This window comes from Rhamphochromis sp. 'chilingali' (genome assembly GCF_963969265.1).
Source record: "Rhamphochromis sp. 'chilingali' genome assembly, chromosome: 20".
NCBI classification, from domain to species: Eukaryota; Metazoa; Chordata; class Actinopteri; order Cichliformes; family Cichlidae; genus Rhamphochromis; species Rhamphochromis sp. 'chilingali'.
Genome location: NC_137947.1, coordinates 26104596 through 26122527, shown reverse-complemented (window position 1 = coordinate 26122527; position 17932 = coordinate 26104596). Strand labels below are relative to the sequence as shown.

The 17932-nt window shown below is 39.7% G+C and overlaps 1 protein-coding gene across 6 annotated transcripts in view; it reads left to right on the top strand.

Annotated features, from left to right (window-relative positions):
• The window catches only part of ehbp1 (EH domain binding protein 1), a 167911-nt gene that overhangs the window by 103059 nt on the left and 46920 nt on the right, over nt 1-17932 (top strand). For 2 of the 6 annotated variants that reach the window (XM_080869874.1, XM_080869873.1), the window contains 2 exons: nt 13611-13755; nt 16002-16253. In XM_080869874.1, the coding sequence (XP_080726000.1) occupies nt 13611-13755; nt 16002-16253 (397 nt within the window). The remainder of the gene's footprint in view (nt 1-13610; nt 13756-16001; nt 16254-17932) is intronic. The other 4 variants (XM_080869876.1, XM_080869875.1, XM_080869878.1 and 1 more) reach the window with 3 other exon arrangements.

Genomic DNA, 17932 nt, shown 5'->3' with positions numbered 1-17932 from the left:
TTAGCTCCTTAAAGTAGGCAAACCCACCCCTCCACTCTTTCTCTCTCTCCTCCTTATTTCCTCACTCATTTCCAAGGACAATTGGTTAATAACCCCTAAACACACACTTACTTACACATACACACACACACACTCCTCTGCATAAAAAAGGAAGGGAAGCAAGAGGGGTGGGAGGGAGATATTGAATTGTTTACACTTTTTTTAATAGAAAACATTGATCAAAGGAATACGACTGGCCTCGAGGCCAATGTGCTGATAATTGTTAGTGATTCAGATTAGATTACTTGATGTCTTGTTTTGATTAGCATGAGTGTGTGTGTGTCTGTGTTATCAGCTGGAGAGGCCCAAGCTTTTCCCATTTAACTCTCCATCTGTCTAAGTAGGTGCTTTGTGGTTTAGCATGCATAGGGTATAATTTAATTCAGCTAAAGCAGGCTTCGTTCTTCAAGGGAAACGGCTAATGTGAGGGAAAGGTGGGGCTTACATTAGCTGCTTTAGCGTATAGCTTTCAAAGCACAAACGACAAATGAGTCATCAGGTGTCATCTTTTAACTGAAATCATGTCGTACACAAAGCTGCAGGTGTCAGGATTTTTATATGATAATGCAGTTCTCTTTTATCGAAAAACTGATACTCCAGAAAACTCATAGTTTTAGTGCTAATTATATTACACTGGTCAGCAGTATTTCAGGAGTTGTCTTCAGAGATAAAATGAGCTATTACTTATTTTGTCTGCCAGCTCTAAAGAAGTTAGAAGTTAAAATGGCTCATTTTTCTGGCATTTTTAAGAGATTTAATTTTTCCTGTTTTTACACTTGTGCACTGATTAGATCAAAAAAAGATCAACTCAGGTGAGATTTAATATAGAAATTTAAAAAATCAAAGCTTATTCAGCTGCTGGGCCAGGCCAAAATGTTGTCTAAGTGGGATGGTGTGAAACAGTGATTAATTGGAGATTGATTACCCAGAGTGTTATGACATACATCTCAAATGTTTAAAAAAAAGCAATCGTTATTTACTATTTAACACTGTAGGACATCCCTTTGAGTGTTGAGACTAGTTATGCTACTTAGGTTTTAGGTTTGAAACCTTCTTTCCCCACAGCTAACACTAAATGTGACAGAAACCTCAGAAACATATACAAACTGATACATGATCAAGCTCAGCTATACTAGCTATCTGTACTAAAATCAGGTCTTCATCTATTCATGTGAACATAGCACGAACAATGTGTTAGACACGTGTGTGTGTGTGTGTGTGTGTGTGTGTGTGTGTGTGTGTGTGTGTGTGTGTGTGTGTGTGTGTGTGTGTGTGTGTGTGTGTGTGTGTGTGTGTGTGTGTGTGTGTGGCCCTGTTCTCCTGACCTATGCTCTCCCTCCTGCCATCCCTAATTGTAGCCCACAGTCACTGCTTCTTTCATCTAAGGTCACAGGTTCCTCTCTTTCTCCCTGCCTTCTCAGTCTTTCTCTCTCCTCCTCACTCCATTTCTCTTTCATGTCAGATTTTTGACTTCGAGCCCCAGTTCTTTCCTTTCCCATCTCTTTATTTATCTTTGTCTGTCCTCTCTCTGTAGTCTTTGATGGATGACCAGTACTACTAATTGTTCTGTGCTCACCAGCGTTGGCCTCACCACCTCCTCCTCCTCCTCCTCATAGGTGGCCTTCACAACATATCAGTAGTCACTGGTGCAGATGTCTTGTAATGTTGTAATGTCACCACCCCCTACCTAAGCAGTAGCCAAATGGGTGTGACAAAGTGGGTGAGAAGACCATTTGTCTACATTCTTAGTTAACATTCTTGTTTTGATTTAACCATATTTCACATGTAATCTGCAATAGGCAAACATCTACTATCCCGGGTTTGTTTATGTTCTGCACTTTTACAGATTATATAATATAACATCTTGGTTTAAATCAATTCATGCAAGTTTGTTAAGTTAACATGTTATTTATTTCAACTGTTAATTTGTATTGTTTGAACTTATCTTTACCTACCTGTCTTCCAGAAGCAAAAGGAGGAAATGTAGTTCTACTTCCTGCTTTATACCTTCTGGGTTCATCTGAGGTCACAGGAAGAGACCAAGGGCAGGAGGGGAAGAATTCTTATAATTTAATAAAGTTGATTTTAAAGGGTTTATAAAGAAATAGATTTAATGTTGTGATATGTATTGATTACACCAGAGTTTATGTTGCCAGTCAAGAGGAGTAGTAGAGGATGAATATAATCATGTTCATCTCACCTACCTACTGAATGGAATAGTCCAGAGGAGAAAGTGTTTGATTAAGGGGACTATTTAAGCAGACGAACTCAGGTGTTTCAGAAGAAGGGTTCAGGTCAGTGTAGCTGTGTGCAGTTTGACCTTAATTTCCGTTGATTTAAGTTCAGTTATGTTTATTTGAATTGAGTTTATTATAGAGTTGAGTTTCTTATTTGTTTCTTTGTAAATATTCTTGGGCCACAGAATGGTGAATAAATCACTTGCTACACTGGACAGCATCAGTCTCCTGCACTTCTTTGACCGCTTAAGTCGAGTCCTACCACAATGGGTAATTAATGAGCTTTCCTAAAAATATCTAGACTTTTTTTTGTCCTTAGTCCTGACATCCCCAGTTTTGGTTTTAGTCTTTCTTTTGCTCTTTGGACTTTCCCACTGTTATTCTTTTAATAGGAGGTGTGTGTGTGCGTGTCTCTGTGTGTCTGTTCACTTCAGGTCTTCTCATCCATTAGCAGATGAGAACAGTAATTTCACACCGGCCTGGCCAGGCTAATTATCAGGATCCACACTTGGTTTGGGGAGAAGTGTGTGTGCATGTGGACCCACAAATCAAAATGTGCAACTATGTGTGTTCCTTTGCAGAAAACTGTAAAGCAGAAATTTGTGTGTGTGTATGTGTGCAGATTTGTAGCACCTGTGCATATTTGAACGTCTTTTTTTTATTTTGTGTGTGTGTCTTTGAGTATGTGTGTGCTTTGCTTGTGGAATGCGTTCAAGAGTGCACGCAAATGCCTCGGTGTTTTCCAGGTAAGAGAGTTTCCCTGCTCACTGACTCGTTGTGATTCCTATAATTGGGTCCCGTTTGATTTTTGCCGACCAGCACCCCAACCACCTCTTCCTCCCCTTCTTCCCCCATCACCCCCCTTATTCCTCTTCCTTCTCCTCAGCAGTGGAGAGGACTCCTGGGTCTCTGCTGTTGTGACCTGTGGGTGTTGTCACTCACTCCCATCTGCTGTCTGTCCTCTCATTCTGACTCGTCTGTCATGTCCTCCTTTCTTTCTGAATTAGATTTCATTCTGTTTTAAATTGGGGACCAAAACAAAGCCCTCTGGCTGTACTGTGATGTATGTAAAAAAAAAAAAAGAAATTATTATTATTCAAAAAAAACAAAAAAAAAAAACAATAAAGAAAATATCCAAGAGCCATTAAAAAGGTTACCTTTTACCCAAGGCCCTCTGACTGAACCTTGTGTAAAAGTCCCTTTAAAAGAAAAACACATTGTGTGTTATTTATTTAATTTCATATATTTCATTATAACAGGTTAGTATTTTGTCTTTCCTTCCTTCCTCCATTTATTTTGACATTTGGGACCAAAACAAAGCCTTCTGGCTGAACATTGTCATTTTTAGGAACCTTTTCAAATGCCGAACATGGAAGTTGTGTGTGAGTTCTTCCTGTTTTATTTTGGAAGCATTACATTCAGGTCCTCACGAGTGGCCCATTATAACAGGTCCCTTCTTTTTACATAAACTAAAATAATCCTGAAAAAATAATCTTAGTCCTCACATATTCTGATTTCGGTTTTGTTCTCATGGATTTGACCATTGAAAATCCAACCAGTAAAGGGTTGTCTGTGCAGCAGAAAGAGGAAAGAAATGTCTGTTTTGAAAATGCAAATATGGCCATATGCACTCTCCTTTTTTGTCCACACTTTATGTTCACACACTGTTCTTTACTCCCCTCCTCCTCCATCTACTCTCCTTTTCAGCTTTCTCCCACCAGTAATAGTTTTTCTCCAGGTCTCATTTTAATGTGGCTGCAGTGCCTTTCTTCTCCCAGTGCTCATTTTTTCCCCCTCTTCTCTTCTTCCTCTTCTTCCTTCCCTCACCCCCTCCTTTCTTCTTCTTGTTCTCTGTCCTTTTTGAAGAATCTGCCCCTAATGAAACTAAATAGTTTGGTGGGGAGTTTCTTTGGACTATGTGTGCGTGCTTGTCTTGGAGTGTGTGGGTATGTGTCATGGCCGAATTGGCTGGAGTGGAGATCAAAGGCAGTCTCTAAATCGAGTGTGTGCGTGCGTGTGTGTTAACGAGCAAGAGAAAGACAGCTCTCTGAATTGCATCACAAGAGCTGATCAAGCCATCAGAGAAGAAAGCGGTAACTCACTTACACTTACATACCTCTCCTGAACACATGTACCTCTCCTCCTTTCTCTCTTTGTTATATTGTTCACGTTTGACCAAGTGGAAGTGTCAAATGTTTTTCATGTCCATCCTCTAACACTGGTGTTTTGCCTTTTTTACTTTCTCCCTCGTTTTGTTCTGCTTTATGAATAAAATACAGAGAACAAAGTATCAAGTTTAGAGAACGTTTAAAAATTGATGCAAAACAAAGGCATTGTGACTCAACAATGATGTGATCTTGGTCACAATGCAGAATGGTTATGTAGGATGCATCATGATGTCTGCGTAACTCAAGAAAAAAATAGACTCAAAGTCAAAAAGGACCTGCATATTTGTTCAATGGTCCGTTTCAACAGTATAGTTATGACACTTAATTTTATGCATAGGCCTAGCCAATGTCTGCTGGCTCCAGCTCCCTGGCTCAGGACAGTTAAAACAATCAGGCCTCTAAAATCACTTCACTCAGAGTTTTTATGAAGGTAAAATCTATCCATTGAAGCCCATTTTCTTTTTGTAAAGATGAAAGCGTATATATAAATGCTGTTAAGTCGATCCTTTTAAAATGAGAGTCTGTGGAGTTTGGTTTGGTTTTTAACAATAACAAACTCGTTTAGTAAACAAAGAAAGAAAGAACAATGCAATAAACAAAATATTCTAAATAAACGAAATAACAATTAAGACCAGAAATTAAAGTGAACTTTTTCAGTCGGAGGAAGTCTGAAACATGGAAGCCTTAGTGATACACAAAGGATATTAAAGAGAAACTGATCTGACTTTTTTAATGCATCATTTGAAGTATTTGGAACAGTACTGAGGAAAATTAATCGGTTGATTAATGAAAAAAATTATCTGGTACGAATGGGTTTGTCAGACATGGTACAATGACCTGTTACAAACTGCTTGCATTGTATTTTAACAGCTATTTTGACTAACAACTGTTATCACTGGACCTGCACAAACACACCAGTCTATCTGGAATCAGCTATAGTGCCTCAGTGAATGTCTCCGCCTTAACCCCGGCACTTTCGAGAACTTTCTCAGGAAGCAGTAGTGGAACTAACACAGGCCATAACTTCTAAAGTGAGTTCTGTTTTCTTCAAAAGGGGGCAGGGAGTTGATCTCATGTTCTCCGTTTCTCTATTACTATGTCCCTCCGCCGCCTCCTCTCTCACCCCCTTCACCTTTTTTGTCTCTCTCTCCCCAGCAATTATCCTGTCTATTTAAAGGGCAGAACCTTCCCATCATACTCGTCTGTCAGAACGACAATCTGCTCTGACTTTTGTGTGCATGTCCCCACTCAACCTGTTCTACCTGTCCTACTGTACAAGTGTCCTTTGTTAAGTATACACACCGGCTTACACACTGTGCTGAGGGCAAATTGTTAATTCAACTATGGAACCACAGTTAAACAGAACTTCAAAAGTCAAACACACTAACGTATTTGCTCATTATTAAAAAATCAGCTGAATTTTAAACGCACACCTTTGTTCTTCTGCCACATACTCAGTACTTCAAAACAATATTCTGTCGTATACAAACCATATGAATTTGTTTTTCATGCAAAATGTCTCCTGTGTCATTCACACATGATTCCACTGCTGCTTCAACTGTTAACAAGTAAGAGATACCAAAAAGATTTTGCACATACAGTATGTATAAACAAAAACTAGATTTTTATATTCTCGAACCACAGATCATTTTGGCTCTGTACACCACCACGGCGGATTTTTAATCAGACAATTAAGGTATGATTGAAATTCAGACTTTTCGCTTCAATTCAAGACATTTACCAAAAGTACTGCTTTTTTATACATAGCCCACCACTTTCAAGGGCTCAAAAGTAATTGAACAAGCAGGTTGATGGCCAGGTGGGCTCGTTCCCGCATTCACTATTTAATGACACATGAAGAAGATATAATATCTGAATTGATTCCACTTTTGAACTTACAGTTCATTGCGCTTTTCTAGATCTCTCAATGAGGACTAGAAATGTCAGTGCAAGTTAGGGGGAGTTCGTAAGTATGAAAAAGACAAAATAAACTCATCAGAGAGACAGTAAAAACGTGAGGAGGAGACAAATCAATAATCTGGTACTTTCTCAAAAACAGGGAATACACTGGCCAGCTAAGAGACACCCCAAGTCCTGAGAGACCACAGAAGACAACAAAAGTTCATGATAAGAAAAAATACTTCACAACATCTAACTAAGTCAAGAACACTTTTGACATTGTCAAAGTCTTAAATCAAGAGATGCCTTCATGAATGCATATAGAGAGGATTTAAAACAAGATTTAAACTACTAGTTACACTCGAGGCTAAGAAGGGCAAAAACAGCTTAAAGAGACCGCACAGTTCTGAGTAATCGTCAAACAGATGAAACCAGGATGAACTTGTAACAGAATGATGTCAAGAGAAACATATGGAGGAGGAGAGAAATGGCTCATGATCATGATTATCTCAGTTTGTCTGATTACGTCTGAGCTCCTGACAATAGGAGACTATATATAAAAAGATCTGTAATTTCTAAACCTTTAATGGAATACTTATGTTAAACCCCTTGAATTAAAGCTGAAAAACTTCAATCTCATCTTGATTATCTGATTTAAAATCCACTGTAGTGCAGTATTTGTAGCACCGGCTATTGTCCAAATACTTACGGACCTAACTGTACTTAAAACCTCAGACATAACCTTGCACACCACTCCTGCATCTTTGCAGTTGCACATAAACACACACTAACACACAGGTGCATAAGCCGCACTCCTGCTCAAATTCCACGCCGACATCTCTCAAATTTATATTTATGTACATATAACACACACATACAGGCACACACAGACCCCTATCATGGGCACGCACCCGTCGAATCATAATTAGGCTGTGTCCTGGTTCTTTGATAGCCATGTACAGTGGCTCTTCTTTATCTTTATCAAATGCATTGATCGCTGTGGGCCTCGCACGCCCATTGATCCGCGCACTCTGTCTGGAGCCAGCCGATAAGCTCTCCCTTTCCCTCCCTCCCCTTCTTCCTCTCTCACTCCCTCTCCCTTCTTTTCCATTTCTGTTTTTACCTAAATTTGAGGAAAAATATTAGATTTATTAATTTGGTAATATTGTCAAAAATACTGGCATTGCACCTTTCAGTGGAATTAAGCCAAACAAAAATCTCTGCTCTTTGTTTAGATGGTTTTTTTTTTAAACTGGAAAACCACATTTCCCATAAATCCCACTCCTTCCTGTCACCAAGAGGATGATGATGTTTGTTCCTTTCCACCTTAATCTGCTCGCTCATCCCAGCATATAGAGCTGTAAATACCTGCATTAGCTGTGTTTTACTCTGAGGATAACATTCCAGAAAGGATCTGGGAAGACTGGCCTTTCAGCATCTTTGTAGATGTTGAAGTATTAGTTATCCATCCATAACCTTATAACCTCATCTGTAACCATAACTTCATTATATTTGTTGTTGATTAAGTATTGCTGAGTCACCAGATCTTATATATTTAGGTGTTAAAATGATATGAGCATACTATAATAGATCATTTTAGTGTTACTGAAAATATAACAAATATTTTGTAACAAGTAACAGATTGCTGTCTAATAAAATCTAAGTTTCTAACTTTAACAATTCTTTGCATAGAAACTATTGAAACTATAGTGGACTGTATCTGTGGGCATTCCTGTGTGGTTGCTTGAAGGTTCATAAAGATGCTTTCTGTATTTAGTGATGTTTCGACTAATTTGTTGCTGAATAATTATATGTAAATGACATTTCTTGTTGTGATTATCATAAGTAGGCACATGGTGATATGGTAACAGAAAATCAGAGTTTAACAACTAGCTGATTTCTACCTGAATCTCTGTGGCTTTTAAACATTGTTGAAGAGTGTGTGATTACATGACTATTTGATTGGCTTGGTGTGTGCATGTGTGTTCTGTGGTTCTTTAGTGTGAGTGTGTGAGTCTGGACAAGATAGAGACCTAAAGCACCTCTTGACTGTGAATTAGCCTGTCATGACAAATGTCTGGAGCTGCATGACTGGCTGCCAGACTGGCTGGCTATCTGGGAGGTTGGCAAACCCTTTTAGATAGTGATTGTGTCCGCGTCCCTTAGTGTTGGTGTGGGTGTGTGTGCGTGGCATGACTGTGTGCCCACGCCAGGTCTCTGTACATGACCAGTGGTGCGTGCCCTCCCTCTCTCCCTCCCTCCCTCCCTCTTTCTACTTGCCCAGAAAAGAGCAACCAAGGCGACAACCTGCTCCCCTTGCTCAGACAGAGCTTCCAGAGCGGAGAGAGGTCCTCACTCGACGCCAAGCCCACAGAGGAACCCTCTGTCTCAGACTCGCACTCATCCGTTCAGCCTCTCTTCCACTGGATGTTCCCAGCAGTCAGTGGAAGACAGTGGAGGATTGTTCTTGCTGTCGCCATTTAAAAAAGAAAAGTCTCTATTCCTCCTGGGTTTCCATTCTTGAAGCTGTGCTGCCCACCGACCACCAGCTGACAAGCTTTCTCCTCTTTTTTCATTCTTGCTTTTTCATCCCAGCTTTGATCACATAATGATTTTTCTGCTGCTTTTATTTTTTCTTTTGTTTTTGGTGTTTTGCTTGTTTGTTTTTTTATTAAGTTGCATTCCCGTGGCTTTTTGGATCCACCTTTGTTGTTGTCTTGTCCAACCAAGTTAAAGCACTGTTGTATCTATTGCCACTTTCCAACTTGGAAGTACTGAGTGTAATCACCACTTAATTTTAACATTATGTCCACTAGGTAGCATTTAATCTCCACATGCTCAGCTACTCTTCCCTAAACTTCTGGCATATTGTGTTGCTACAGAACAATGAGTTGTAATTGGAATTGCAGCAGTGGTAACACTTGAGTGGCCAAAATAAATCTCAACAGGTTTTGAGAAAGAATTAGAAATTTGACAGTAACCAGAAACGACCTCTCCTCACCCAAGTCTACATTATTTAGACCTTTAGACCATCAAAAGAGCCTTTTTTGACCAAGTGGGGCAACAAAACATGTTTAAGTCTTATTATCACAACCACTGTTTATTTCTCTTTAGCATTCTGAAGTTTTTGTGCAGACTCTTAAAGAAAGTCGTCTTATACTCTTCATTGTTAATTTCTTAACGTTACCAACACAGAATGCACATACAGACATCAACGTCTGTAAAAGTTAATGCCACAAAAGGATTTTATATGACAAACTTTGTCTTTCTTGTCTTTCACACAGTTTCACATTTTTAAAAAAGCCCTTCCTCTCCTATCCTTTGCCCCCTCACCGACCCACCACACACACTCTCTCGGTTCCTTAGCTGAGGGAGCCAGGCGGTGGTTAGATGCATTTTATAGTAGCATAGTGTTAATCCTTGCCTCTGGATAGGCAAAGTCAATTTCCCATTTCCTGTCCCCAAAATGGCTAACAACAATAATGCAATGGGATGTTTTTATGGAGTGTGTGTGTGTGTGTGGGGGGGGGCTGTGTGGGCTATATGTCTATATAAAATGGTACAACACACACTCTTGAACTGGTAGTTGTCCATATCTGTAAAGGCCAGATTGTGTATCGGAACCAGTCCATAGCCAGAAGGCCGTTAGTGACATTACTGTTTATTTTGCATTTATAAAAAGTGGGAGAAGCATGCTTCTTTAACATAATAAAAAGTAAGGATGGAAAGTATAAAGAAGAAAAAGCAGTTTCTCTCTGTGTGATACTGTTATGAGAATGTGACAAAACAGAAAACACCTATTTGGGATCATACCGTGCTACATCCCAACGTTTGACACAAACAATATAGAGGATGGACATAGTAGTATCACCCACGTTTAACGTTCTGTTGGGAAGTCTCAATCTTGGTTGTCGCTATTATTGTTCTTTTGAATCTACAAGTCCACAGAAAGAGTTGAGTCTCTCATTAACACGCTCATCAGTAAAGACGTCAGAGTTTCTTTAAGGCTCAGTCCAGCCATTCTACAGATGACCTTGGTTTCAGCTATACTCTTTCCCAGATATCATAGGTGAAGGTTGAAATGTAGATGGATTGGGCTGTTGGCTCAGCTTTCTCTTCTTCACAACATTTGGGTACAGTTCCCTGATAACTGCTGACGCTGCACCAATCCATTGGTCCACCTGTCATTACACTTTCTTATCAATCCTGAATAAGACCCAGAGATACTCAAACTTGCTTAGGCTCCCCTTTATCCTCCAACCAAGAGGGACCATTTTGAAATCTGAAAGTCTTCTGTGTCCCACAAACAACTTAATAACTGTTATGATCATGGCACAGACCAGATATAAAGCATTTTCTTTTTTGTGTTTTACTGATTCTCCCTCCCTTGTTTTCACGTAACAACCTACGTGTGTGCTATTAGACAAATAATAAACAGCTCTTTGTTGGTTATAACGCCATAAGCAAACTAAATTGAGTCTGGATTCAGGTACTTATTTTATAATTTAGTTATGAGGGAAACATTTGCAGTTGCAGATGTCATTTCTGATGTCTATATCCAGAGCTAAGTTACAACATCAACCCCCTTGAAAGGGTTTTTCCTGCTCACAGTTAGATGACTTTTGTGGGTGGCTCCACCTGAGGGTAAAGGTAATGATTTTGGATTTGACCAAAACTACTTTTTCTTTTTTTTATATATATATATATATATATATATATATATATATATATATATATATTTTAAAAAAAAAACTTTTCTTATCCTTAAGTACATTAACCCCTTGCTAACAAAAAATGGTTAAAATCATTTTAGTAAGTAATTTCATAAATCATTTTATTAAAAAAAAAAGGTAGGGATTTTCCTATGAAATGCTTTTCCTTTTTTCCTCTACTTAGGAAAAACTGATACATGTAACTACTAAATGTGTTTTATAATGGGTAATATAGTCTAGACATCTAATGTTTAAACAGTTCATAAACAGTTTTCAGGATATATTTGATCCTTTTCCTGTTTGTTTAGTTTCTTGTTCCTTTTTTTAAGTGCTAACAAAATATATTTATGGATTCCTTGCTTTGTTAGATACTGAGACCTGGGAGAGAAGTATTTTTCTTTAAGTAGTGTCATCATTTATTTTTCTGCTTGCTCTTTATCTCTCTCTCTGTCTTCTTTTCTTCTGCCACTGCCACTGCCTCTTTTTTTTTTTTTTAATCACTCTCTCTCTAAGGTGTGTTCCCATCTCCCTGTGGGCATCCCCCTGGGCTCTCTCTCATACACATACACAGAGTGCATTAGGGTTGCTGTCATTTACAATACAACCCCATTGTCCCCGCCAAACAATGGCTACAAACAAACAATTGACATGGAAATGGAGAGATGTAGCTCATTAGCGGGCGCTGCTTGTTTTGTTAATGGATAAATGGGCGGCTTCAATAGGCCAGCCCTAAAACCCCTGCCTCAATATGGAGAAGGCTGATTAACAGGAAACCACAGGGAGGGAGAGCAGTGACAGAAAAATGCAGCTTCATTCTCCCCTGGGTCGTATGTGGCTGTGTTTGGGCGGGGGGGGGGGGGGGGGCAAATTTAGGACTTTGTGTGTGTTTGTGCTTAAAGATTGAGTTGTTGGAAAGATGAGTTTATGTTAACTTCTGCTGCAGTGGCTTAAGTCATGCAGGCATTTTCATGTTTATTAAATTCAGTCAGTATATTCTCTTATAACTTTTCCCATCTGTTTTCAGTGCCGTTCAGTTGCATTCACTCTTATGTTTTTCTGGTATTTTGATCTACTTTTGGTCCCCTATTTTTCTGGAAATCACCCGCTGACATTCCTGTCATTTTAAATTACCTGTCCAGGATGTTTGTTTACTACTGCCTGGTTACTGTATGTAGTGATGGCCTGCCCAGTGAGGGTGCTGCTTGGTGGGGTCATCATCTGTTAAGTGCTTGCCAATTGACATCATCAAGGTTTTCGTGTGTGTGCGCGCGTGCGTGTGTGTGTGTGTTATCAGGGGGATCAGATTGGATCGACCTGAAAATGGCATTTCTGCCATTGCTGTGATGGTGACAGCTCAATACTGTATCTGTCTAGAGCCAAGATGGTGCGTGTGCCTATCTCTGTGCTCCTAGCTCCATAACGCAGTGAAAGGTGTACATGCTTTTCATAACAAAACTTTTTTTATTATTTTTAAGACTTGTTTTGTTTACGTTTTAGGGCTTGGTGAAGTACCAGGTGTGTACAGATCATAGTTTCATGCATGATGATTTTTCAGATGCACTCAAGTACCATCATGAGTGCTTTAGTCAGCAAGGAGTAAGAACAACAAGTAGGAAATTTACAAGTAGGAAAACATCACTGAACGCAGTGATTTCTTAAGCATAGGCAGTTTATTACACTAATAATTGCGCATTTATAAGGTTACACCATCATTGCTGGGTAATACTAGCTAGTTAGGGTCATTGAGGCTGAGCAGTCGCACATAAGTATAGACCAGTCGGTGACCTTCTGGCAACCTCTGGTTGCTAGGGAAAAATATATATTCTCAGTTTCATTGTCACAGGGTGAAAATGGCTGCAAAGCTAAACCTAAAACATCCTTGCGATTGATTTGGTTGCTAGCGGACTGCAGAATATATACTTTTCTCTAGCAACCATTGGTTACCGGGGGTCACTGACTGGTCTCTAGTCTACTGGTCGCCTGCGTGAATGGGGACTTCCCGCCACCATTTGCAACCAGTTGGGGCATACTTATTTTTCCCTCTGACTGGTGTTTGCCAGATGATTGCTGACTTGTCTCTAGGCCAAAGAGCGATACAATAATATCAGAATCATTTTTATTAGCCACGTTTGTATACACATAAAAGGAATTGGGCTACAATTATTTCTTTACTCTCAGTGTATGTAACAGAGTAGACGACAGACAATACTGACATCACCATATCAACATACAGTAACAACATGTATAGCATGTTCAGGTACAGAGTGCAAAGATTTTGGAGTAAGTTACCAATTTAAAAAAAGGATGGAGAAGTAGTTACTATATATACAGTGTGCATATGGCATGCTTTAATTCAGCGGGCTTATAAAGCCCTAAAACAATGATAGACCATTAAGCAAAGCAGTCATATATATCTAAATAACAGTTATAACATCAATACCTTCTTAAAATGATGCAATGATGTGGAAATAAATGCGTGATTTTTTTTTTTTTTTCTTTTTGAATATGTATCTGTCCAAAAGTCCCTGAGAGTTTTTTTTTACTCATGTGTGCAGGAGCGGGATGCTGAGCGGCGAAGACAGCTGAGAGAACGAGCCAGGCAGCTGATAGCCGAGGCTCGATCCGGAGTCAAGATGTCCGACATGAGCCTGCTGGATCCATCAAGCAGTGGTAAAGGTGGCAAGGCGGGCACTGCTGGAGGTCAGCTCACACAGCAGCAACAAACATGAAGTCTTGATAGAGAGATCATTTCCATTCGCACTTTATTTATCCACATTAGCACACTTTCAGAGTTTTGTTAAAAGCATTTGTAATTAACTAACATTCACTAATGCTCATGGGCTGTAATACAAAAGAAATGTCACAGTAGCATGCTTTCGACATGCACTCACTTTCTTCATCCACACATGCTAAGACACACACATTTCCATTATGCTCTCTAAAGGGGTTCTACTTAATCCTCAGAGAAAAACAAAATGTCATTTGACAACAGCCGCGGGTCTAAAAAGCACCACCCTTATATTCAAACAAGCAGTTTGCCCTGCAAGTCCTCCCTCGTCTCGTTCACCCAGTAATTGTTAATCAACACAACGCATTGTGTGGCCAAATTATGCTCAAAACACCAGACACTTCTAATAACAGCTTGCAGAGGTAGCAAATGCTGCCCGTGTGCATTTCCCACTGCTTTCCATTTCCTTGAAATTGGGGTTATTATCGTAATGACCATTATCAGGCCTCCAGAGTCATTTGTTTATGATTCCTCAACATTACACCCCTCTTTCTGGTTATTCTCTTCAGGTGGATCAGAAAAGGGAAAGAGGAGACAGCTGAGGACAAAAAGTGAGAAGTGGAAAAGACAGTTAAACTAACTTGTGTAGTTGTGAAGAGGACAAAGAAAGACAAAGTGTTTGACTGATTAAAAGCAAAAGAAAAGTAGAGAATATTGAGCTTTTCTGATGAATTAAAAGGTTTATCAAAATGGTTACCAGTCAGTGGTTTATCGGCTAAGCATTGATGTTCTTGAGATGATTAGACAACAAAAGATAGGTCAGAGAAAATACCTAAAAGACTGAAAATGGCGATGCACTTCTTTTATGCTCAGAAAAGAAGAAATCAAAAACAAATAATCCCTTAACGAGGAGTAAACATTCAGCGACATGTCGGGCAGAAGAAGAGGAGACGGACAGTGAGGCAGAGGGCGGGTAGCACTTGATTTATTTGCTCTTTCAGCTTTTCTGAATTGGACTAATTGTTGATCTCATTAAAAATGGAGTTGGAGGAAAGAACGGAACAAGGGAACAGGAGGAGGAGGCGGTGGCGGCGAGGAGAAGAGAGAAATGCTGTGGGCTGTGATACACAAGGCCTGCCGAGCAGAACGGCTAATCCTAGCCCCTCTCTCTCTTCCTTCTCTCTCCCTCTCCTCCTTCAGCGCCATTGACAGTCCTTTAAGTGCAGCTCGGGCTGCCCGCAAAGAAACTTTCCAAACTCCATCACCATGGCCTCCCATTAATTAGGCCTCAGCCAGCCACGCAGGAAGGGCGCTTGCTAGCACGCTCCACATCGCAGCTAGCAAATTAGAAAAGGAAAAAAAAACACACACACACAAAATGCTGTTATGTTGACTCCCTCCTCTTCTTTCTTTGTTCTTGGTCTCTCCCCCACCAAGTAGTAAATAACGGAGGAGGGAGCTTGCAACACTGTGTACTGATTATATTGTTTTAATCCATGGTGGGTTATCCATGCAGTTCCATTTGAGTTTCTTCTAACGTGCTTTTCTTGTTTTGTTCCTAATGTGGAGACACTGTTGTTTCTATTGAGCCCCTGTGCAAATTTAATAGAATATACACTCATGTTTTTGTGGTTTTTGTTCCCCCTTCGTCTTTTATCTGGAAAAAGAAAGGCGGGTAACAGATCCTTGAATTGGTGGAAATTAAACTGGGGTCTCATTTTCACTTTGTGTGTCAGATATTTTTGCGAGCAGGCACTAAGCCCACACAGATCGATGTACTCAGAGACCTTTCTTCTCTCTTTTGGAGTTTGCTGCATTTTCATGCCAATAAATAAACGTATTAACTAGTGTATCTGTGTAGATAGAAAGAAAATGTGCACAGAGCCCTAAAACTTTCCATGAGTTTTCTGCAAACAAAAGCTATCATAATATATTTACTGTTGTTTTGAGAGCACAATGTGGATGGAGATGGTTAACAACAGGATCCTAACACTTATTCTTATCACAGACTAATATTATCACAAACTAACCAAATGTCTCTCTCTGTACTCCTCCTTTATTCTATATTGTGTTCTCTTAACAACTTTCTATTTTCTAAACTTCATCGTTGCCCTTTTTTTCTTTACATCATCACCATCTCCTTTTTCTTCCTTCCTGCTCATTCTGCTCCTTACTTCATTTTTTGCCTCCTTTCTACTGTCCAACTCCATACCTACAGATGTTTTGGACGGAGTCAGACGTCATCATGAGGATGTTGGTGTTACTGGTGTAAGGGGTGAGGATGAGGGAGATGTGAGGGCCGAGGAGGAGCAGTTCCACTTCGGTGGTGATGATCATGCTGTTGATTCCGCTGCCACATCTGCATCTGCACTGCCTACTAACCTGCTGCCACTGGAGGCTCTTCCAACTACTTCCAGCACCCAGGGCCCCCTGGAGCTTACTAACCCCAGCTCTGAGCTAACCTTTTTGGGTAAAATAACTGGCTGACGCTGTGCAGTTTTGCATGACTCGCTGTCTTCTTTTATTTTTCTAACTAATTCATGACCTGCCTGGACATTCTTTAACATCCCTTTTAGTACCTAAATCCTCTTTGCCAATCGTTCACTCAAGTTACATTGAATTACACTGTCTTCAATTAATTACCATTTTAACCTAATATCTAACAGATAATGCATTTCCAAAGATACTTCATTTTTGATTTACCAGATAGTGAGAAGTTGTTATCCATCTTTTTGTAAATTTATCCATTAGATTTTGTGCCTGTAGCTCTCCAACATGATTTTAGGTCCCAAACATAGCTGAGAAGAATTTACTGCCCAAACCTAACCCAGAAGACTTTAGTGCATAAACCTAACCACTGGTTTATGCACTAGTTGTAACATTTATAACCAATGCGCTGGTTGAGCTATGTAGGTATTTAATTATTACCAGGCTGCTCATTCACTTATTTTTTCGTTTAGTCACTTGCCTGAGCCCAAGCTTTTCATCTTTTCAGTTCATTTCCACAAACTACTCTTCACGCACTCTAACTTAGTAGTTTGAAGCTGCCATACTGTCGGTGTAAAACTGTTGGGGTGTTTTTATGTTTTCTTTTATAATTAAAAAAAAAGTAATTAAAAACTCTGAAAACTGCTCCCTAGACATAAACAAAACAAAAAATATCTTCAGTAAAGCATTTGCTCAAATCTTCAGAGGTAAACTAATTACTTTGTTTGTATTTCATTTACTTTATTTGCCTCTTTAATTTCCTGTCGATGTGAGATAGGTGAGAGTACAGTGAGGGGACCAGAAGAAACAGACATTAATAAAAAACAGACAAATGCGTCCTCAAGCTTTGAAGTTCAGTATCTCTGCACTATTTTTGTTTCACAGTTGTGTGTAAGGTTTTTTTTTTTTTTTTTTTTTTTTTTGCTGGTAGTAATTTTTATGTAGTCTTGAAAGCAATTGATTGTGGTGATTGTAACACTAAGTGGCTGATACCACTGTTTATTATGTTAATATTTCCACTGAAAATGGGAAGTCAAGGTTATTCAGCCTACCTGCTCCATTGTGTATATGTGGTGTATTTGTACGTTTGCATTCAAAAGCATGTGCCTGTGCTTGGCATCTGTATACATGCATCCTCACACTTGTGTGTGTGTGTGTGTGTGTGTGTGTGTGTGTGTGTGTGTGTGTGTGTGTGTGTGTGTGTGTGTGTGTGTGTGTGTGTGTGTGTGTGTGTGTGTGTGTGTGTGTGTGTGTGTGTGTCACGGGGGGAGGTGACACATGAAACGGTCGCCCTCCTGTTCTTTCATCTTCTTCAGTGCAGTGCTCTGGCCTGGCAGGGGAGCTGTGGTTACCAGTCCCTGGAAAATAAAGCTGTTTGCAGCTACTGGCAAGCAGAGACAGAGAGGGAGGGAAGGAAAAGGTTAAAAAACAAAGAAAAAATGGGTGGAGCTAAAAGTAGGAAAGAAGTCAGATTTTTGAAGATCAAAATCACCTTCATTTATCTGTGAGCATAAGGGGTGGGATTAGACTACATGTACACTCAGAACCTGGGCGATAATGCAAACAGGATGTAAGACTTCCTACTCTTTCCACGTGTTTGTGTATACTGTATATGTTGTATTCTCACATATGTTTGTTGTGTATATATTCCTTATCTGTGGG